At 52.3% G+C, this 22,000-nt stretch overlaps 1 protein-coding gene across 1 annotated transcript in view; it reads left to right on the forward strand.

Annotated features, from left to right (window-relative positions):
- Positions 1-12,867, forward strand: part of Hdac11 (histone deacetylase 11) — a 17,502-nt gene extending 4,635 nt beyond the window's left edge. Inside the window, exons 4-10 of the mRNA XM_008828592.3 lie at positions 5,624-5,740; positions 6,349-6,391; positions 7,924-8,000; positions 8,940-9,002; positions 9,899-9,995; positions 10,630-10,808; positions 11,167-12,867. Coding sequence (XP_008826814.1) covers positions 5,624-5,740; positions 6,349-6,391; positions 7,924-8,000; positions 8,940-9,002; positions 9,899-9,995; positions 10,630-10,808; positions 11,167-11,382 — 792 coding nt within the window. The 3' untranslated portion in view covers positions 11,383-12,867. The remainder of the gene's footprint in view (positions 1-5,623; positions 5,741-6,348; positions 6,392-7,923; positions 8,001-8,939; positions 9,003-9,898; positions 9,996-10,629; positions 10,809-11,166) is intronic.
- The last annotated feature ends 9,133 nt before the right edge of the window (positions 12,868-22,000 follow it).

A 22,000-nucleotide genomic window follows, 5' to 3' on the forward strand; every position in this document is an offset into this window, starting at 1 on the left:
TTGAATACTGGGGGAAAAACAAAAAAAAAAAAAAAAGGTTTGTTAGTGGGAGTGATATGTAAGGTTGTTCTGCTCAGTTGAGATCCAGGCACATCGAGCCACAGCAAAGGCGCTCCCCCATGTCTGCCACATCTGTCCCTTTCCTCTGATATGGACACCCTGAGCAGTCCCTGCAAGATTCTCAGAGCTGATGTTTTTGGGTCCTTGTGCGGGTGCTATGCATCATCTACCCTTTCCCCTGCCTCATCTGCTCTGTCCTTGGCCCTGCACAGCTGCAAGCTGCAGCCTTCTATCCTAATGAGCAGGCACCAGAGGAGAAAGGTAACCTTAATGCAGGGAAATGGGAGTTTATTAAGCACCTGCTGTGTACATAGCCCAGGCTGGCCCAATTGAGGGTGGCCTCTTTGCAGTGCCAGCACTCTGGACCCTTTCCACCTGTGGACTACAGGGCAATTTGTCCTGGGTGTGGGTAGTGCTGGGAGCCCCTGCCATCCATCCCTTTGTGCTGGGCAGTACCCAGGATGTCTGTCAGTAGGTTTGTTCTTGGGAGCTGCAGGGCAGGAGTGGAACCAGAGGCCAAGTCTCTCTCTGAAGGAGAGCAGAGAAGAAAGGTAACAAGTATGTCAGGGTACACATAGAAGGTGCCAGGTGTGGTAGGAAGGAGGCAGGCAGTGAAGTATGGGTGGGAAGGAGGTAGTGAGGATGGTGGCCAGAGAAGGCCCCCAGGCCTCAGTGAAAGGTGATCAAGACTCAAGTCTGTAAGGGAAAGAGGAAGGGCAATCCAGGCAGAAACAACAAGAGCAAAGGGTCCTGTTCCAGTAAGAGGGTGTGTTGGGAGGGAAGGAGGGAGACCTTAGGGCACCTCGAGGGCAGAAGACCAGAGGGGTCAGGGGGCTTGAGAGACCTGGATTTCTGACACTCTTGTCAATTCTTCCCTAAGAAGCCATCTTTCCTATTCTAAAAAAAAGTGGTCAGATACATATAAAGAGAATTCATCACCTTAAAGTGTGTTGTTCAGTGATATTTACATAATCTACCATGTGCTGTCCTCTGAAAAGAAAGCCCGACTCTAAGAAGCATTGACTCACTTCTCCTCTGCTCTCTGTACTCATTTCCTGCTGCTCCCTACCCTCTGTCTGGTCACTGTCTGTCTCTAGTTTGTCCCCACAGACTTGCCTGCTTTGTACTTGGCTTCATATAGGTAGAATCATAGAGCATTTGTCTGGCTTGCCTCACTGAGCATCATGACAGCCCACACTGTCATCCCTCCTGCCCAGTGGATAGAACCCAGGGTTGATGTGTATTAGGCAGGTGCTTTGTCATGAAGCTACACCCCAATCCCGGTACATTCCTTTTCATCTCGTTTACTCATGCAGTAGCTAATGGACATTTGAATGCTTTCTACATTTGTCAGTTGCATTGCTATGGATACGCATGTACACATTAATTTGAAATACCTGATTTCAGTTATTTGGGGCATACACCAGTTCTATACGGAAAAATGATCTACTATAGCCGTACTTTGAGATTTGGATAGGTGAGTTTATTAAATATGTAACAAACAAAAAAGTCAAAGAACTAGTAGTTGGAAGCAGCAGCTAGACAGAAACAGCATCCAGCTTGCACAACTGGTGTAGCCTTATTAGCACATCAGACCAACTGGGGATGGAGTCTAGGGGTCCCTATGAGTTCTTTTAAAAAATGTTTTATCTATTTATTTTATGTGTATGAGTGCATTGCCTGCATATATGTGAGTGCACCCATGTTGTACAGTGCCGGAGGTCAGAAGAGGGCTTCGGATTCCCCTGGAACGGGAGTTAAGGGCGGTTCGTAGCTGCCATGTAGGTGCTGGGAATCAAACCCGGGCTCTCTGCAAAAGCAGCCAGTGCTCTAACCACTGAGCAATCTCTCCAGCCCCCCCATGAGTTCTTAAAAGAGTTTTGTTGTTATTAATTGTATCCATTCCAGAAGTTGAACCCAGAGCTTCATGTGGACTAGGCAAGTGCTCTACTACTGAGCTATGTCCTCAGCCTTTTTTTTTTTTTTAATTTTTATTTTGAGACAGGGTCACTAAATTGACTCAGTTGGTTTTGAACTCACCGTCTTCCAGCCTCAGCCTCCTGTTTGACTGGCTAGGCTTACAGGCATAGACTACTGGGCTTGGCATTTTACTTTGGATTTAGATCCCATGGCACTGGTTCTGTCTGAGGGGCATAGACACTGATGGAGATGTCATGTAACCTTGGTGAGTGATGTGTGCTGGTGGACAGGACCTGAACAGCCAGCGTGGTTTCGAGGGTTGCAAGGCCAGGCCTCTCTAGCAGATTACCATGGCTACACCCCCATTCCAGGCCCTGTTTTGTGAATAAGGAGATAGAAGCACAGAGTAGGAAAGTGCTGCACCCCAAATCACACAGCTGAGGCAGAACCCAAAGGGGGACTTCAGAGCCTCGTCCCCACCCTGTTTCTTTCTAGTCCAACCTTCCCAGAGCCTTTGCCTTGCCAGACCTTGTCACAGGGCCTCCTGAGTGGGTCCTGCCCGCACATCTGGGCTTTCCTCTGGCAGCCTGCTGCACATCCCAGATGTAGCATCTGCCTCCTTTCACCCCTCTGCACCAGTGCCTTTCTTGGTTGTCCTGCCTTCTGCTGCCCATCCTGCCTTTGTCAGTGTCACTGTGAGACCCTGTGCCCACCACCCCTTATCATTGTATCACCATCTCCCTGGCCCACACTACTTAGCCCCCTTTTCTCTTCTCCCCTGGTGCCCAGTCACAGGCAGCCCCACTCCCCTTCACTGATGTTTGGTCTCCGATGGATTTTTTTCCCCCCTCGGAGCAGTGCTGTCTGACAGAACTGTTGTGATGGGCACTTCCCAGATCTGCTGTGTCCAGCTATTGGCAACAGGACCAGCCAGCACTTGAAATATGCCCAGAGTAACTGAGGAGCAAGATTCTAATGAAACAATATACATTTTTGTTCTGTTTCTTTGAGACAGGGTATCAAGTAGCTGAGGCTAGCCTTGAACTCCTGATCCTTCTGCCTCCATCTTCCAAGCTGGGATTTATAGGCATGCACCACTATGCCCTCTTCAGCTTAAAATTGTCATTAATTCACAATTATAGTTGAGTATCTATGTCTTTGGGTTGTTTGTCCTCAGATCTCATCAACCATATGTGGAAAATATTCTAAAAGAATATTGCATCTGTCTTTTTAACAAACTTTCCTTCTTGTGTTATCTCCTAAACACTGTGACGTAAACTATTTTCAGAGCAGTAACACAGTATACGGTGTTACAGTCTAGACATGATTTATGCAGAAAGCTATACCCAGGTACGACACCATTTATACATGGGCCTGGAGCCCCAGTGGATTTTAGGACCTATAGAAGATCCAGGAAGTAGACCCCTATGGAAATCAAGGGACAACTATAAGTAACCACAGGCAGCTGTAGCTGCCAGCTGGTCAGCTTGAACATCTGTTACTACATCACTGCCTGGAGCAGAAGCCACAGCTGGACCAGGCAGATGCTACCAACCCAGCTCCCCCTCCCCCACAGCCTGCAAACCCCCAGAGCTGAGGCATGGTGGGCCACCTTCTCTCTGGGCACTGGTCTTGTTGACTGACTTCCACTCATGCTCTGGGTAATGTGTAAAATTAAGCCTCCAGCTTAGAAGTGCCTAGGTGTGTCCCAGTGGGTGCAATGTTGTGAGTGGCTAGAGGCTGTGGGAGATGTGCCAAGGAAGCAGGTGGGGTTTTGTGGGGAGGGTTTGGGGAGTACTGGGCATCTTCTGCAGAACTTGTCAGAGCCTTTAACATAGCTAGGTACATTGGGAATTCCCAAGAGGGAGGGGTCCTTAGCCACACTTCTGGAACTTTGCTACTGAGGCCTTAAGCTAGGGTCAGTTGCTGGGGAACTCTTGGAGAAACACCTTGTGGTTTTGTCCCTGTGTCTGACCTGGTGTGGCTGTTGAGTGAGGCATGGACGAAGTCTGTTGATCTCTGCTGTCATGTCTGGGGAGAGGGAAAGAAGGAGGGAGAGGCAATTGACTCAATTGCCTCTAGGAAATGATGGCTCCCTGCCCGCCAGGCCCCAGGCCTCTCCTTGAGTTTAGAGAATTTGAGGTGAGGTGGTCTAGGAGCTGAGGACTCACAGAGTTGTCCCTTGGGCATGTGGTTACCACACACATACACCCATGCATATCTGTGCACACACATGCTGTGGCTGTGTCCTGAGCTCCCTAGCCTTCCTGGCCCAAGCCATCCTTTCTCAGGCCTGATGGAGGTTCTGTGGGCACCTTTCCTTCCCTCCCTGGAGCAGTCTGAGGAACCTGCCCCCCTTAATCCACTGCATCAAAGGCTGAGATGAGCCTCCCTGTTGCCAGTTGGCCAGTGTTGCCTTGCTAGCCAGGAGGGGCAGCCACATAAGTGCCCCTGGCCACAAAGGCTGCCTGGGTGCCCAGGACTACAGCGGCCCCTCAGGCACAGGGCAATGCTGGCCTGCCCAGATGCTCATCCTTGACCTTTCACTACTGGCTCCTTCATGTTGGCTGGAGACCATGTTGCCCACTTCTGTGTGGGAGGTCTCCATGGTCCCAACATGTCCTCTGCCTGCTCCTTCCAGAAACCTCCCTCAGCTTGACCTCCTGAGCAAAACTTAGGGCTTCCCTCCTTTCCCCTGACCCTGGCTGCTCTGCATCATTGGCCCTCCATCCTCATCATGAGCTTGGTTCCCTGCCCTCTTCTGGTCTCCTGCCCCACCCTCTCTAGAACTCCTGGCTCACTGAGCCTTAGCCATGCCCTCTACCAGCTGCCCCAGGAACAGAGTAGAACTCAGCACCTTCCCCCAGCCTGCCCCAGGCTCCCTTCTCCAGGGGTGACACCATCATTCACACCTCTACCTCTGGCCCTTTTCTGAACCCCACCCTGCTTTTTAACACCTTTCCTTTTTACTCCCCAGGCCTTCAGTTATCTCCCCTTCCATCCTGTGGATGCTAAAGCAGGTGGTACCTTCTTGCCCCTTCCCCCCAGCTTCTCTGATGATAAATGTCAACCTGTGTTAGGAGAAAGGGCCCTACATGAACCCTGTGCCTACCCTTCCCCTGAGGCTTCTGTTCATAGCTTTCTGCTCTAAGTTGTCTTTTGGGCCTTACCCCTGAATCTGGGGGTCTCCTGCTCACTGTTCACTGCTTGTAGATGTTGCCTCCTCTACAAGGCCATCTCCCTTCACATGAAGGCCTGATTCTTCTCTTTCATATACTTGCTGGCTTGTTTGCCTTGGCTACAAGTGTCCCAGCACAGGACGTGATCCAAGCCTGTGTGCCTAGCAGGCACTAAGTACTTTGAAAGTGCTGACTAGCTCTGGGTATTGGGGCCAGGACCTTCTGGGCTGTGCCCAGGGTGGTGCAGAACAGGGACCAGCCAGATGCAGTTTCACAAGTGGCCGTTTCAGTGTTGTCTTGGAGCCAACTGCAGCTTTCATTTTGGGCACAAGGGGGCAGCAAAGTGCCTTGGAGCACTGACTTGAATCTTCATGGTGTCCAAGCTCAAAGGGGAGGCCCAAGGAGGGGGAGCCTCCGAACCCAGGCACTGCAGTGGGTTTGACGTCCTCCATCTCTTTCTGCAGTGGTCCTTCGTGGTTGCCACCATTACGGAGATTCCCCCTGTCATCTTCCTTCCCAACTTCCTTGTGCAGAGGAAGGTGCTCAGGCCCCTGAGGACCCAGACTGGAGGCACCATCATGGTAGGCTGGGTGGCGTGTATGGTTCTTCCCTCCTCCTCTGCCCTGCTGGGCCCTCCCCAAATGTTCCTTCCAGTGCAGCAAGAATGGCCTTTCTCCAAAGCTTTTCCCATCTGGAGACATTAGAATCCATTGTTTCTTCCCTCTAATTAGGGAAATTGTATCACTACATGTAGTATGTTGGATATATACACATATGTCCAACCCCACAAAAGTATTATACAACTAGAACTAGCCACTGACTGGACAGCTGACTGAGGGACATTTTGAGTCTGAATTGAGATCTCCCCCAGCCCTGGTCAGCACTCGCTGACCCTGCCAATTTCTCTATTACCACTTGCCCCACATGCCTGCAGGATTGTAGCCATCAGCCTTCTCTGTTTCTTTTCCCTTCAAAAGCTATGCTGAAATCCTCCTCAACTCACTTCACTTGAATTTCTTGTGCTTTCTTTGCAAAATCTCAAAGACTGTTGGCAGTCTGGTTCTTTTTCCCCAGTGGCTAGGCAAGTTTGTTGGTGGGCTGGGGGGTGCTATTCCCACACCAGAGCTTAAATTGGTGGCATGCTTGTGGGTGGGAGGCCTGAATCCTCACCCTCTGCTTGTCTCCCAAGGCAGGGAAGCTGGCTGTGGAACGAGGCTGGGCCATCAACGTTGGTGAGTGCTGGGGCTTTGAATGTTTGGCCTCATCTGCAAAGGATGTGGGGACAGAGAGGGACATGAAGACCCTCAGAGCCACCCTGAGTGGCTTGGAGAAGGTGTGCAACCTCCTCATTCCGAGGAGGGATGTACCAATGACTGTGGTATGGGTCTGTGTCTTGGAGCTCCCCAGCCATGCTTTTTATACTTTCAGAGATGGGGAGCTCCCTCACTCCCAGAGAGCTTTTGCCTTCCTCTGGACAGGTTCCCTGGGCAGGTCTGTACTGACTGAGTTGTTTCCATGTGACTTTTCTGCAAGACTCCATCTTTCTGGGGCCCAAGCCAGTGCATAGGGCTTGGTCATATGATGAATGGATGGGCCCAGAATCACTGTCACCTCAGGGGCCCTGAGAGCCAGTGTTTCCCAGCTCCTTGGGCTCTGTGTAGCACCTGCACATCTGTCTTCACAGCCCTTGACAGTGGCAGAGCTCCTTCCCAGGGGCCTCTCGCTAGCAGACATTGGACATAGGGAGAACCTGCTGACTTGTGTAGAGCCCCATAGCAGGCCCCCTGGTTTTTCGTGAACTTTGCATGGCCAGGAGCTATGTTTCATCCTGATTGATAATGCTGGGTACCCAGCATTAGGCCTGGTATAGCTATGGTGTTAGGATGCCATGTTTTACAAACATATGGGTAATTCATGCCCTATGTGTCCATAACAGGGTTCCCTTGGTGGCCCTTCCACTGTGGAACGTATAATGGCCTACTTGAAGTTAAAGAGTCTAAGTCCTGATCCAGCTTGAGTTTGAATCCTGGTTCTGCCATCTAGCTGTATGACCCTGGGCAAGTTGTTGACCCTCTCTGTGCTTGAGGCTGCTCACCTATAAAATGTGCTGAAGACAGTGCTCTGTTCTGGGCTTCAGGGATGCTTTAGCAAGCTGGGTGCCCTGTTAGGTGTCTCCAGGGGTCAGGGGTGGGAGAGGTGAGTCCCTCATCTGCAGGACTCAGGTCTCACACTATTAGGGGGAACGTGACCCAGGCCTCACATTGTGTATGTGGGGTGGCCTCCATTTCAAAAGCCTACAACCCAGGGTCTCCAGGGGTGCAGGGACTGTCCCAGTTTACCAGCCATCCTAGGAGAGGCAGGGAGAAGCACCTCTGTTGCCCAGATCAGAAAAGACTCCCAGGCTGTGTCTCAGGGTTGGGGGTGTCATATGTAAACCATGGTCAGCAGAGGCTGCCCTTCCCAGCCATCCTATCCACTCCCAGGAGAACCTGGGTCCAAAGAAAACCTGGCTTGGTTGGTGTGGGGGAGCCCCAGGGCAGCACAGTGGGATGGTGAGGTATGAGCCAATGTCTCCCTGAGATGTGATCCTTACTCTGCAGCCAGGTGACCGGGACACATCTACCTGCTGGCCTGGTGTGGTGACATGCCCACGTGCTCTGTTCACTTGCCTAGCCTGGAATCCCAACAGGGAGGGGACTGGGGGGAAGGGGTTGGAGGAACATCAACCTGACTCTGATCAGCACCACCATCTGCCTTTCTGCAGGTGGTGGCTTCCACCATTGCTCCAGTGACCGTGGCGGGGGCTTCTGTGCCTATGCAGACATCACGCTAGCTATCAAGGTGTGTCTCCGAGTCTGTGGTGCCTTGCCTCCAAAGTCCTCCCCAAAAGCCTCCCATAACCCACCACACATTCCAGGAAAGGGGAACACGGTGCATAGTGGGAAGGGGCTTCTGGAGCTGCTCAGCCAGTTAGGGCTCAAACTGGATCTGGAAGGCTTGTCTGACAGGAGGGAGTCATCACAGCCTCTCCTGTACAGGGTGCTACAAGGGCAGGCAGTTTTTAGGACTGGACAAGAAGGACTTGGCTGCAGGAGGAATGGGGAGGAGAGGAAGAGGGACAGGGAGGAGGTGGGGCCATGGTGACAACAGAGGTCAGCATAGCTGGCATTTACTCACATCCTACCCTTGTCTCAGCCTACATTCTTGACACCTCCCCTCACTGACTCTCGAGCATTACTGATGAGGAAACTGAGGCCCAGAGAAGGGAACTCACCCAGCTGGAAGGGCCTATGGAACCCCAGACTCCACCATGTGTTCTGTGCCTGATCTCATGCTGGGTTCAGGCTGAGGTGGTCTCTATTCCCACAGAGCATATAGGTGGGCTGTCAGAAGACCAGGCTATGAGGAGTAGGATGCCACAGGAGACCTTAGAGAGAAGGAGGGGAGGGAGGCCTCCCCTAGGAGGAAGTATGGGGCTCAACATTGTAGGATGAGGAAAATTGTGGGGAGTAATGTTCCAGGGCTATGGGGGCTCCTCCATAAAACCTTTCCAAGGGAATCCAGTGAGATCCAGGACTTGACAAGCCCCTTCAGGTCATCTGCCCTAGATCTTCCTTGATCCTCCCAGCCCATACCCCATCTCCCCTATGTGCACATGCCCCCTCCTCAGCCCTGCAACTCTTGCAGGCAAATGATGACCTGCCTGCTAACCTATAGGTCTGTGCCCTCCTGGGTCCTCTGGCCTGTCTGATCCTCATGCTTCCTCTCTCCCCATGGTAGTTCCTGTTTGAGAGAGTGGAGGGCATCTGCAGGGCCACCATCATTGACCTTGACGCCCATCAGGTGAGTGCCCTGTGGGAGCCTAGGCCCCAGCACCTCTCTGCTGTGGGCAAGTCCTCTCCCATGTCTTTTCAGCAGCCTCTATCACACAGCCCTATACTGTGGGGTCTCCTCCCTCTGGGTATGTCCTCAAGCTGGGCTTCAGCCACTTTACCTCCTGCTTTGCTCAGGGTGAAGGCTGAGGGTCTTGTCTTAGTCCTTCTACCCTGTACAACTCGGGACCCCAGGACCCCAGGGTGGCAGGTCCTCCTCACTGCTTCTCCTGCCTCCTGCTGACCACTCACACACCAAGCGGGTGGCCCTTCCTAAATGCCAACTCTCTCCCTATATTCTGCTATGGCTTACTGATGCTTGCTAGTTGCTAAGCTGAGCTGCTGAGTCTATGGACCCGCCCTGAGGGAAATACCATCTCAGGGTTTCCCAACCCTCTGAAAACTTGTTTTGTAGGGACACCTTCTTTGACCAGGAACATGGGGCTGGCTCAAGTCAGTCATGGTAGGGGATGAAACAAGCTCCCAAAGTCCCTCACACACCCCTGTTGCTGTGGCAGCATGCTAACTGGGACCCTGCTCCAAGTTCACAGGACCTGAACCAAGTCATATGTGCACAGCCCTTTGAAGATTGCTTCCAATGGCCTTGATCCCGTCATTGAACCTGCAGAGCTGATGGGTGACAGGGCCAGACTCTGTCCTGTATCATACAGATAGAGGCTGGGCACGTTCCAGGTCCTGTCAGAGTTCAAGGGGCTAGGTATGCTGCAGTGTATCTGGCTCTGATGGCTATGTGACACTACATCCCCAAGGGCAAGCTGGCCTTCTGTCAGGAGGGGGTTTCTGTGGTGAGTAGGGATCCTCCATTTCTGAGAACACCTGCCTGCAGATAGTTGTGTCCTCCCACAGGGCAATGGGCACGAGCGAGACTTCATGGGTGACAAGCGTGTATACATCATGGATGTTTACAACCGCCACATTTACCCTGGGGACCGCTTTGCCAAAGGTTGGTTTCCTTCAGTCCACCAAGACCACATGAACCTGTCCAGGGACATACAGGGGAGATGTTTTGGGGCTAAGCACCAGAAGGGAGAAGTAGAGAGACAGAGAGGGCACCACTGGTTCTACCTCTTAAAGGTCCAGCCACTTCCCAGTAGCACTACAGTCTGTGAACCAAGTCTTCAACAAATGGGCCCTTGGAGGACATTTTTTATTTATTTTATTTATTTATTTTTTGGTCTTTTTGAGACAGGGTCTCCCTGTAGCCCCAGCTGGCCTGAACTCACTATGTAGACCAGGCTGGCCTTGAACTCACAGAGATCTGCCTTCCTCTGCCTCCCAAGTGCTGGGATTACAGGCGTGTGCCACCATGCCTGGCCTTTGGAGGACATTTAAGATGCAAACATTCACGGTCCACCATTGGTTGCACCCAAGGGGCCAATTCTGAGCTGACTCTAGAATATTTGGAACTTGGGTTTGAGTGTGTGGTGGGTGTCCATTATGGGTAGGGTTTGAGGACATGGTCTTCAGGGACCCTGGGCCAAAGTGACCAGCTTTAAACTCCTATTTTCCCATGGGTACCCATTTGCCACGCAGCTTTGGTAAAATTATTTGGTAAAATTATTTGTGTCTCTCTCCAGAGGCCATCAGGCGGAAGGTAGAACTGGAGTGGGGCACGGAGGATGAGGAGTATCTGGACAAGGTGGAGAGGAATGTAAAGCGAGCCCTCCAAGAGCATCTGCCTGATGTGGTGGTGTACAACGCGGGCACTGATGTCCTCGAGGGGGACCGCCTTGGGGGGCTGTCCATCAGCCCAGCGGTGCGTCCTACCCTTGGGGGTCCACCTTGAGGGTTTGCCCATTAACTCAGGAATTGAGTCCTGACTTTGGGGGCCACCTTGAGGGCTGTCTATAAGTCCAGAGGCACATCCTGACCCTGAGGGCCCCCTTGAGGGATTTTCATTAGCCCAGGCATGTGTACTGACCCTGGGGGTGGGAAGTGAGGCAGGGAAGCCATGTTCTGAGGTTTCACAGCAGCAGAAAACATGGGCAGCCTGAATTCCAGAGGACACAGGCAGAAGCAGCAGCCATAAAAATCAGGGCCAGACTTGCAGTGATACTTTCTGACACCAGAGGAACCCAGGCCTATCTGAACTCACCCTTCCCATTCTCCCACAGGGCATTGTGAAGCGGGATGAACTGGTATTCCGGGTGGTCCGAGCTCATGAGATACCCATCCTCATGGTGACCTCGGGTGGGTACCAGAAGCGCACAGCCCGCATCATTGCTGACTCCATCCTCAATTTGCATGACCTGGGGCTCATTGGGCCTGAGTCTCCCAGTGTCTCGGCACAGAACTCAGACGCTCCTCTGCTTCCTTGTGTCATGCCCTGATGCCTGCCCACAGAGCATTACCACACCTGCCTCCCGCCCCGTCCACCCACCCGCCCTAGTGTTTTTTGCTGTGAAGACAGCTGCCAGTGAGTGTAGAGGGGCAGGAAGGGCAGGAGCCAGCCTTGCTGGCCGCTCCTCCACTCCCCACCAGGTGCCCAGGGATCTCTGGGCCTTGGGGTGGAAGAGCCAAGTCCCAGGAATGGTCCCATATGGGAGGCAGGCAGGTCACTAAGAGTGGGGAAGGATAACTTTGGCCTGGGCTATAGAGAGGGACCTCTGGGCTGGGTGGTCTGGTATCCAGGTCAGCTAGACGGGATGGCCCATCTGTGCCCTAGTTGGTTCTCTCCTTCCCTTCAGCCTTGGAAAGGCTCTCTCCTGGGTAGTGCTGCCCACGGGTCTGAGGAAAGCTGCTGGAGCCAGTTTCTAGGGGGGTTCTGGATTCCCAGCCTGCAGGCAGGAGTCCCTGGTCTAGATGTGGAGGCCTAGGGAAAGGGCATTCTCCAGCTGGGATTCCCCTCAATAAAGCAAGGTCCAGACCTGCTTTTACAGGTCCTTCTGTGATGATGGCAGGCATTGAGGATGCCCTAGGCCCCCTTTCGGTAGTAGTCCCTTCATTTCAGCATGGGAGCAAGTTTGAGGAACTTTAGCTTAGTAATAGGCCTTTGGCCTGGAGCTCCTAGGGAGCTGCTGACCTGGGCAGAAAAAGGCAGAGGAAGGGAAAGCCAGGGAAAGGTGAGGTCCAGCAGGCAGGAGTTGGGGTGGGGGCTAGTGGACAAGCTAGGTCCAAGGGAACAGAGACCCTAGTGGGGGCTCTCTGAAGAGAGGGCAGTGAGGCTCTTCCAGCCTGGAAGTCATGAGTATACTGGCTAGAAAGGCCCTTGGGCGGGCCGCAGTTTCCACTGGCCTTACCCAGAGTGCCCAGTTCCCATCTTTCCCTGTCTATGGCCCAAATGTATATCTACCCTCTGGCCTTTCTGCCCTGAAGGGGACAGTTAAGGCCCTCTAGGACCTGGGCAGGAGAGTATCTACTTTCAGCCAGTGACTGCCACCTTGACCATAGGCATAGAGGGCAGGGGGACATTGGCCAGCTGGGTTTTCCCTGCCCTGGATCTGCTCCACTCACAGGACTCATGTTCATTTCCATGTGGGGTGCCCCCATGGCCTCCATGGCATCCTTCACACTCCCTCTGCTGGAGGGGGTAGAGTGCCAAAGTCGCCTGTTGTCCAAACTGCTGACCTGGACCCAACCCTGGGGCACTAACAATACACTTTCATACTCCTCTGTCATGACCTCTCTGCATATGACTTGAGGTACCTTCTGGGATATCTTGGGGACTGGTGACAGGCACAGGTTGTCACTGTGGAGCTTCTGTCAGAGTGTCATACAGACTCTCGGTTGCTGCTGTATATTCTAAGGTGGACAGTCCTACCTTCTGAGGACCACGGGAAATAAAGATGCAAAATTGACAAAGCCGGAGGTGACCAGGACAGGCTGTTGGTTTTCTTCTGTCCTTGGAGGCCTGGGAACATCACAATTCCCATTTTAGCATATAGGGATGAGGCTCTGGAAGGTAGGTGATGAGTTTTCCCTAGGCCACATGTCTTGCAGGTGATGGAGCTGGATTGGAACCCAGGTCTTCCAGCTGATGAATTGTGGGGCTCATCCTTTGCAGGGGGTGAAGGGTGGAGCTTGTCAGAAGAGGCATGAGGCTTGGTGTCTCTGGGAATGAAGTCACAGGTAGGAGTCTGGGAAAGTGAAGGGTGGTGGGCAGGCAGAACTGGGCTAGGGATGGTGGTTCTGCATAGTGGGCAGGGCGGGCAGGGCAATGGCAGAAGGGTCATTCTGCTCTGTGATACAGTTGGAACACAGGGATATGTTGCCCTAGTGTGGGTTGCCATGTAGGGAGAGAAGGCAGAACCGTGTCAGCCTGACAGTGACTGGACCTGCTCCAGTGGTACTGCCAAATGATAACAGTGTGACCCCCCCTCAGGGGTCAGACATGGCACCAAGGAGGCAGGAGGATGTGAACAGATAAAGGCCAGCATTGACCAAGCTACACAAGATGCTAGGCCTTGGTCTAGTTATGGTGGGATTTACCTGAGAATTCTGTCCCTGTTTTACAGATGGAGAAACTGAGGCAGGAAGGGGTTAGTTCCTTGCTGAAAGCCCTGAAGTGGAAGAGTGGGAATTTGAACCAAGGGCTCAGCTTGAGTCTGCAAGCTGCCTCCTCGTTTGTAAAATGGGGGCTACAAAGTATTTGTCCAAATACCTCCGTGTGTGGGGTGTACATAAGACATTGTGTGTTCCATTGTGCCTGGTACCTGAGGAAGCAGAGTGCCCACTGGACTTGAGTTTTCAGATCTGATTGTATGGCCTGTGTATACTGCTGTGTGGACATTATACCCTGTTTCAGAAATCTCAGGGGAGGACTGGAGATATATCAGTTGGTAGAGTGCTTATTTGCATAAAGTCTTAGGTTCAATCCCCCAGCACTTCATAAACTGTATGAAGTGTATACCTGTAATCTCAGTATTCAGAACATGTAGACAGGAGGATCAGAAGTTCAATGTCAACCTTGTCTACGTACCAAGTTTGAGGCCATTCTGGGCTGCGTGAGGTCATCTCAAAACAGACAAAATACTAGGTTATTGGGGACCCGAACTGTAATCTCAGCACTCAGGAGGCTGAAGCAGGAACATTGTTAACAGCTCAAGGCAGGTCTGCGCTTCATGGTGAGTTCCAGGCCAGCTTGGGCTACTGATGAGAACCCGTCTTAGGAAAAAACAAAACCAAAAAACCACAAAGGAAACAATCCTAGGGGAACACAGTTTTGTAAAGGCTGATGGGGCTGCCATGCTTAAGAGCTGAGACTGGCAGGACGGGCCCTAGAAAACCATCACTACTGAGGCACCTCTGTTCAGTGGTCCAGTTGCCAAGCCCATGTGGGATTCTGCAAAATCCCAGGTAATCTGCCAAGCCCAGAGGAGCCCCTCCCCTGGCTTGGGGGGTGGAGCCCTCTGTGCCCAGAAGGTGAGCAGATTTCAGAGTCACACTCCCTGACTGGGAGTCCTACTGGCCTGAGCCTGGTTGTGGGGCCTTGGTTCTGGTAGCCTCCCTTTCCTTGGTTTAACTGTTAAACACTGGGCTTCCAGAAGAGCCAACTGTCAGATTTTAAAAGTACAAAAAGTTTCTACAGTAAATGGAGCAGGAGGCTGCAAGGTGCCTGCGGATTGCAGTGTGCAGGGGAGCAGAGGGTCCTGGAGACCACCTGTCCTTCCATTCCTGGCTCTGAGAGCATACTTGGCTCTGCAGCCAGACAGGCCTCTGGGGTGCAGAGAAGGAAGACCATCCTGAAGGCTGTGGACATCCTGGCTTTATGCTCTGCTGGACCCCACTTCTTGGGCTCCTTCCTTTATGTACTCTTGGGGACGGGGTTGCAGGAGGATGGGGTCTTGTTGCACATGCACTGTGCCAGATCTGGCCTGGTGGGATGAGGGACCCCAGAGCCACTATTCCTGGAGCCTCCTTGCCTGTTCCCAGTCTTGTTCATCCCAACAACCTTGGAGGTTCCACTGTCTAGTCTGGGAAACAGGCTCAGGGAGGCTGGCAGACAGTCTCTAAGGCTGCAGGTGGCTGGTTGAGTGGCAAAGCAGGACTTCACCACCAACTGGGTGCTTTTCTTGGTTCTGCTTGTCATTAAGGCCAGAGCAGAGAGTAGTCTTGAGCTGTGCTGGAGACTCAGAGGTGAGACTCTAGGAGAATGCAGAATCCAGACTTAGCCAGCCTGGGCTTGAATTCTGACCATACATTCCTGTAGCATAACTCCGTGCAGATTATATCCCCATACTGAGCCTTTCTCCTGTCTTTAATTAGGACTGTTGAGATAATGAAAGTGGGCCAGCAACAAAACAGGCATATAATGCATGTAAAATGGCTGCTTCCCTCTCCAATCTCTTCAACCCACAGAACAGGCCCTTCTAGGCAAGATTCCCAGGCCTAAACCCCCACCTCACACTCATTAAGCTAGTGCCTGGGGGCTGGCAAAGGCCTGGACATTTCATAGGACTGTGGCTGTGGGGACAGAGAGCTGGTCTCTGGGAAGTGAGAAACCTCTCTGAAACCTGTGGTAGATGTGTGTTCCAATCCAGATTTTAGTGACTGTGGGAAAATAGCGTTACCGTTTGTGCCTCAGTTTCCCCCTCTGTCAATGTAGGTGCTAATCCCTTTACTCCCAGGCTGGCTTGAGGGTAAAGGAGACCAGTAAAACAAAGCACCTTGGTCCCTTGATACCAGGCCTGGCTGGCAATCTCACTTAGAGCCCACTGCTTACGCTACTTGTCTTGAGAAGGTGGCCTCTTTTCAGAAGCAGGTGAGCATGCTGGGCATCAGGTGTCTCAAGTCCTGTTTTTGCCCCTTGGGCAAGTGATAGCCCTTGGTGCCTCAGCTTCCCCATCTGTAAAATGGGGTCATATAAGACCAGGCTCCCAGGTTGATGGATGAATTAATCTACTTAGGTACCAGAACTATACCCAACTGACACCAGCTCTTACTGTGACTAAAGGCCAGGGTTGCTGACAAAGTAAGTCACCAACTATCACTTCCACTGAGCCTGTGATGCAGAACTCAACCCCAATCTGATTTCCTGGATGCCTGGCCTTGTGCTGGTGCTGGCCCTGTGATGGGTGCTGGAGCCTGTGCTGGGTACCGGGTTCTGTGCTGAGTATTAGACTCTGCTTGGACCTGGCCCTATGCTGGGTGGTCTGTGCTGGTGCTGGGCTATCACTGGATGCTGACCATGTACTGCATGCTGGCCCTGTTATGGATGTTGGACCAGCTAGTCGCTGGTCCTGTGCTGGTGCTAGACCTCGCTGGTGCTAGACCTCACTGGTGCTCCACTGTGCTGGGTCCTGGCCCTGTCCTAGCTGCTGGCCCTGTTCTGGCTGTTGGTCCTCTGTGCTGGGGGTGCTGGGCCTGTGCTGGGTCCTGGCCCTCTTCTGGCTGCTGGCCCTGTGCTGGGTGCTAGAACTATGTTGGAAGCTGAGTCCTCTCTGGGTGCTGCCCTATGCTGGGTGCTGGCCCTGTGTACTGCGCCTGTGCTAGTGCTAGGCCCTCTCTGAGTGCTGGCCCTCACTAGTGCTGGGACACAGAATGTATCTGTTATCCCACTGAACTCCATGTTTCTTGAGTACAGGACTCCAGCTGCTGCATCTCGGGGGCTTCTGAGGACAGGACGGGGGTCAGCATGGGAAGGACCCTCAAGGCCCACATCCTTGTACCTCCATGCAAAATCAGGGAACTGAGACCCTGAGAGACAGCTTGAGCTCACTAGGTGACTGGTTCAGGGAGGCAGTGTACTTGGTGGTCAGATCCCAGATTTGTGCTCATAGCCACCTGGGCCTCAGTGGCTCCCTGGTGATGCCTGACTCACTGCAAGTGCTTAGCTACTACAATATTGACAAATAATGATCTGTTTGGAGCTTCAGGGGCATCTTTACAGACATTTGGAGCTAGAGGGGCTTCCTCAGCACTATCTGGAGATGTCACTGACGGAGTGATCTGGCTTTGCAGCACCCCCGAGTCCTGAGGTATATGAAGTGGCTTCATTCCCAGGCAACTGTGCTCTGCAGATGGGACAGGGTGGGGTTAGGTGTCCCACTGAGGGTCTCCTGGCTGGGATGGAAGCATTCCAGACTTCTCAGAACCTGGCTCCTAGCTGCTGTGCTAGTTCTTCCACCCCTGGGTGCCCTGGGGAGCATAAGCTCCCCTTACCCCATGAAGTATGTCAGTGGAGGGTTTGGACATTGGGGCCAGTCTGGCTAAGCAGCTTCTAGAACCTTCTCAGATCCTTCCCAACTCTGCTGTTCTCAGAGTATGTGCTAGCCTTAGAACCCTGAAGAAGTGGTGTTGTGTGAGGGTCTCATGCTGGGCAGTGGGGAGCTGGCAGGGCCCACCTGGAGGTCAATTCTCTACTCTCCAGCCAGGGCACAGCCCATTGGTCCATTGCCTCGGAAACCGATATGCAAGCAGCCAGACACAATTATGGCATATGTCTACAAGGCTATTTTGTCTAATATGCTAAAAGCCTTTGGAAATTCCCAGAACCCATCTGGTCCTAGTTACACCACAATATTGCTGTCTCTTCAGCTCACAGACGAGGGAACACTTTTATTTCTCCCTTTGTAGCTTAGGAATGTGCCTAAACACAAGCGGGCAGATGCCCAATTGGTTCCCCAGTTGCTTGATGGGGGCCACGCCTATCATTGTTTTGAAGGAGCTCTGCTCTTTCCCGAAGGTCCCCAGAATCTCCAGAATGCCTAGGGAGGGCAGATACTTCAAAGGTGGCTAATTGGCTCTGTGGTACACCAGATGTCTGCCTGTGACTAGTGCTTTATAAACCCAGATTTCTCATGGGCACTGATCACTTGAGCAGGTCCCTTGACTGATTCAAGCCTGCTCTGTAAAAGCCACCTGAAAGATGCTAAGCTGATGACCATTCCTTATGCGTAGGCCCCTCTGCGCCCACAGCCACCCTAGAACCAGAGGTGAGAGCCAACACCCAAACTCCACCTCTAAAGCATCTGGAGTGGCCAGTGGGCTGCACCTACGTTGTTCCCTGGCAGGAGTATGTGTTTGTTTCTATCTGCAAAGTCTTGTCCCTTTGGGTCACTTGGGGGTCCAGAAGCTAGGGGCGGGCTACTCTGTGCTGTCTCCCTTCCAGGCTGGCTGACCCTTGGCCACTGCCTTGGGGACTTGTCTGTGGTCAGCTGGCACTTTGTTTCTTCCTTGAGGAAGTTCCACTCTTGAATCCCAGTCCCGGCCCAGTCTCAGCCACTCCTGCCTCCGGAGCAGTGTGATTCAAGGCTGAGCAGCAATGTTTCTCTCCATCCCTCTGAGATCTGATGCAGCTGTGCACTTATTCTATGAACTAACTGTGAGCTCAGTGGCTTCCTGTGGGAATTTTAGGAGCTGATGCACAGTCCTCCATGAATCCCTGCTGCAGTGCAAGGAGCATTGTTCAAGTTGTAGTGTTGGTTATTGTGGGTCCCTAAGAGCCCAGGATGAGGAGGGCTTCCAGTCAACATGGAGTTCACATCCAGGGATAGCAAGAAATAAAACTCAGTGTCTTGCACTTGGCCATCTAGGAGTGGTTTGTTACTGCAGCATATCCCTGCTCAACCTGACTGATATGCTTCCTGGTTACAGTATGGCTTCGTTATACAATGGGACTCAAACCACACCAAAGTCCTCACCTATACATTTTCACTTGGGGATGAGAGAAGAGACCATGTCTATAGAGTTATTCCATTTTAGAGAAACCATATTTCCTACCACAAAGACAAAGCCTGCCTTTGGTATAGACACATACAATGCAAGGGGAAAAAGACAAAACATGATGGAAAAAGAGAATCCTGGTGATGTCAAGAGAGGGCTTCAGTGAACAGCTGCACATTCAGTTATGCACTGCACAACTCCAGAGGCTGCTTTTGCCAGTAAGCGCAGCAGATCTGTGACTAGGATAGTTTTCAGCAGACAGCAGTTATGTGTCTCAAGGAAACTCTTATGCACCTGGCCTGTACTTGCTGTGCACAGCTATGCCCTGCAAAGCCCTAGAACTTCCTTCCATAGCTTACTGAGTACTGGGTAGAATTTATTTATGTGATTAACGCTCTCTGCTGTTAAGTTCTGTACATAGCAGAAACACTGATCTTCCAGTCTCCCCCACCAGGTGCATCAAGCTGATGTTCTGCTTCCCAGGACAACAAATAACAGCTGGAGAGCAAGAGAACTCAGAGTAGCTACTCAGGGCAGCAGGAGAAAGCTGGGGACTGCTCTGGTTTGGGTGTGGCTTCTGTCTGTGAAGGACTTCCATGTAGGCAGCTTGGTCCTTAAGTCAGCAATGTGGAGATGGTAGGACCTTAACAAAGTGGGACCTGGGGTGGGGTTCTGGGATCTCCAGAGAAGCACTGTCCTTGGGGTAGGCCCCACAGGACCCCTGAATGGTTCTCTCTAAAGCCAGAGCCTTTACTCCTGATTCACTCCCTGAAGTCCTGTCAGGTGGTATGACCTCCCTTCTCACACACTCTCTACTACCAGGGCATCCTTAACCATGAGGTGGTCCCCAGAGCCAGGCAGAGGCTCTGCCCCTGAACTGTGAACCTAAATAAAGCTCTCTATAAAGTTACTCAGCCTCTGGTATTTTGTTATGGCTTAGGAGTACAGGGGCCCCCAATATGGAGTTTTCTGTCTTCTGACAGGACAGGCACAAGCAGGGAAAGCAGACTGCTAGTAACAGTGCAGCAGCAGCAATGAGCAGAGCAAGCAAGGGAAGTGGCAGGCCTTGGGGAGGGACAGCAGGAACTTATGGAAAGGCATTTTTAACAAGCATCTGCAGGGACAGATCCTGGACCTGAGTGTGAACTTTAAGCAACTTTTCAGGGCTTAGGGTTCTTTCCCTCCCCCACCAGGTTCGACTGCTCTTCCTTGATGGTTCCTATTTCTCACCCTACTTCCATGCCCACATTCAGCCAATCAGGGCCCAGCATTAGAATTTAACAGAGGAGGAAGAGATCCTTCAGGATTTGCATTTACCCCAGCACTAGAGGCTTCTGCCTTGGGCAGGGAGCTGGCTGAAACCAGGCCATTGTGACCGCAGTAGAGGGGATTCTTCCTGCCTCAGCCTCCCAGACTCTATACTTCCAACTGGAATTCATTCTCCAGGCAGTTTCCTGCCTCCAGACCACCCACCACCTTAGAGACCTACTACTCCAGAAGGATGTGAGACCTGTAACTCTACTCAGAGCTTCGGACTTGCTAGCATCTCATCACTACTGAGAGTTCCAAAAATCCCATGCGGCAGTCTGTTTTGAGTTGTTTTATCCTGTTTGAAGTTATTGATCCTGAGCTGACAATAATGTACCTCCCATTTGGACTCTCCACTGTGTGCCTACTCCATTCTTGAAGGAGGGTGGGAGAAGAACCCTGTTGGGAACAGGTGACAGTCTCCACTGCTCACCTTGATAGTAGCACAGACTGACTAATGCATAGGCCATCTGTGAGGTCCAAGAGCCTTTTCTACCTCACAGCATGGAACTCCAGCTGCCCCACGCTGGCGCCTGACAAGTGTCAGCCAGGATCCAGTAAGAACACATAAGAGACAATTTGCGTGGGCTTCATTTCCTCTTAAAATTGTTAAATTATAACTGTGCTGCTTAAGAGGCCAAAATTATCTAGGGAGTTCACATGTGTGGCTGAGCTAGATAAATAATGTATTATTGTAAAAGCCAGTGTCAGCCAAGGTCCAGCTCCCAGCTATCCTCTGTGCAGGAGGAGGTAATCCTCTCAGCCAGGGCCCTGACCCCACTGTGCCCTGCCATCTAAATGGCAGGAGGTTTCAGAGAAGGTCTGGGGACAGCCATGGGCTTCAGGTCTGATGGCCAGGAGTGTGGTCCCCTCCTTGAAGCCTCCCCTACCACGTCTCTGATGCTGACCCCACTTGAGGGACCACAGGAAGGTTAGGTGGGCATGGGAACAGCCTGGCGTGCTGCAGGTGCTTAGTAAGGGACCACCTCTCACCAGGGTGGTCCCTGCTAAGTGGAGTTTGCTGCGGGGTTGAGTCCCAGGGCTTGAATCTGGGGACTTTGATGAGCACCTGCAATATTATATCTTTAAGACTTAGGTTCCTCATCTGTATGGCAAGGATTCCTAGGGTGTTGGAAACAAGCACACTTTAGTTACTTCTGGCTTCATTCCTGATAGTAAACAGCAGGGGCTGGGTCTGTCCTTTGATACTGTCCTAGAACTGTGAACTCAGTAGGTGCTTAGTAAGCATCCTGTCATCTGCTTCTTGGGAGGGAGATTAGCTGGCATGTCTTGGGAGCCCACCACTCTCGATGCTATTAGGACAAGCCAGCAGCAGTCTTTGGCTAAGCCAGGGCCCGAGTCTTGCTCACTCCTCTCCTGGCTTCTGGTCCATGTGGCCCATCTTGTCCCTAAATAGACCCTCCCAATTCCCATGTCCCTGCCAGATTCGTCAGCTGGACTTGGCACTGGTGGAGTGTGGAGGAGGCGCTCCAGGCCCTCCAGCCACCCAGCTCACTACAATTGTTTTCCCACCTGCAGCGTGTCCAAGGAGCTGATGGCAGCGAGGCAGGGGGCTCAGCTTAGGACTCCAGTGGGTGCAGGAGGAACTGTCTCCCCTCTGCATGCACAGGGTACCAAGGGTAGGGTAGCTGAGATAGTGGCTGGTCAGCACTCATGGTCCTTTAACCTTGAACTAGTGACCTACTCTCCCTGGTGTCACAACTCCGTCTTTAGGACTATCAGTGGCTGTTTCTCAATCAGCCACTTCACAGAGGCACTGGGCCATGCCTGCACAGTGACTGCTGCAGGGACCGGTGGTCCCCATGATTGCTGCCTTATCATTCCAATCTGGGAGCTGGTCTGACCTCAAAGGGTGGCAGCTGAGTGACACAAGATCTGGAGTCTCCACATGCCCATAGGCACTCACAGATGTAACAGTCCCACCCAGAAGGCACCACGGAGTAGGGGATGCTCCCTCCCTTGCTATATCCTGGGAGAATACCAGGATAGGAGAGGGGACCAGATGATGGCCAAATC

Source organism: Nannospalax galili, unplaced genomic scaffold (genome assembly GCF_000622305.1).
Source record: "Nannospalax galili isolate Female #2095 unplaced genomic scaffold, S.galili_v1.0 scaffold332, whole genome shotgun sequence".
Classification (NCBI taxonomy): Eukaryota; Metazoa; Chordata; class Mammalia; order Rodentia; family Spalacidae; genus Nannospalax; species Nannospalax galili.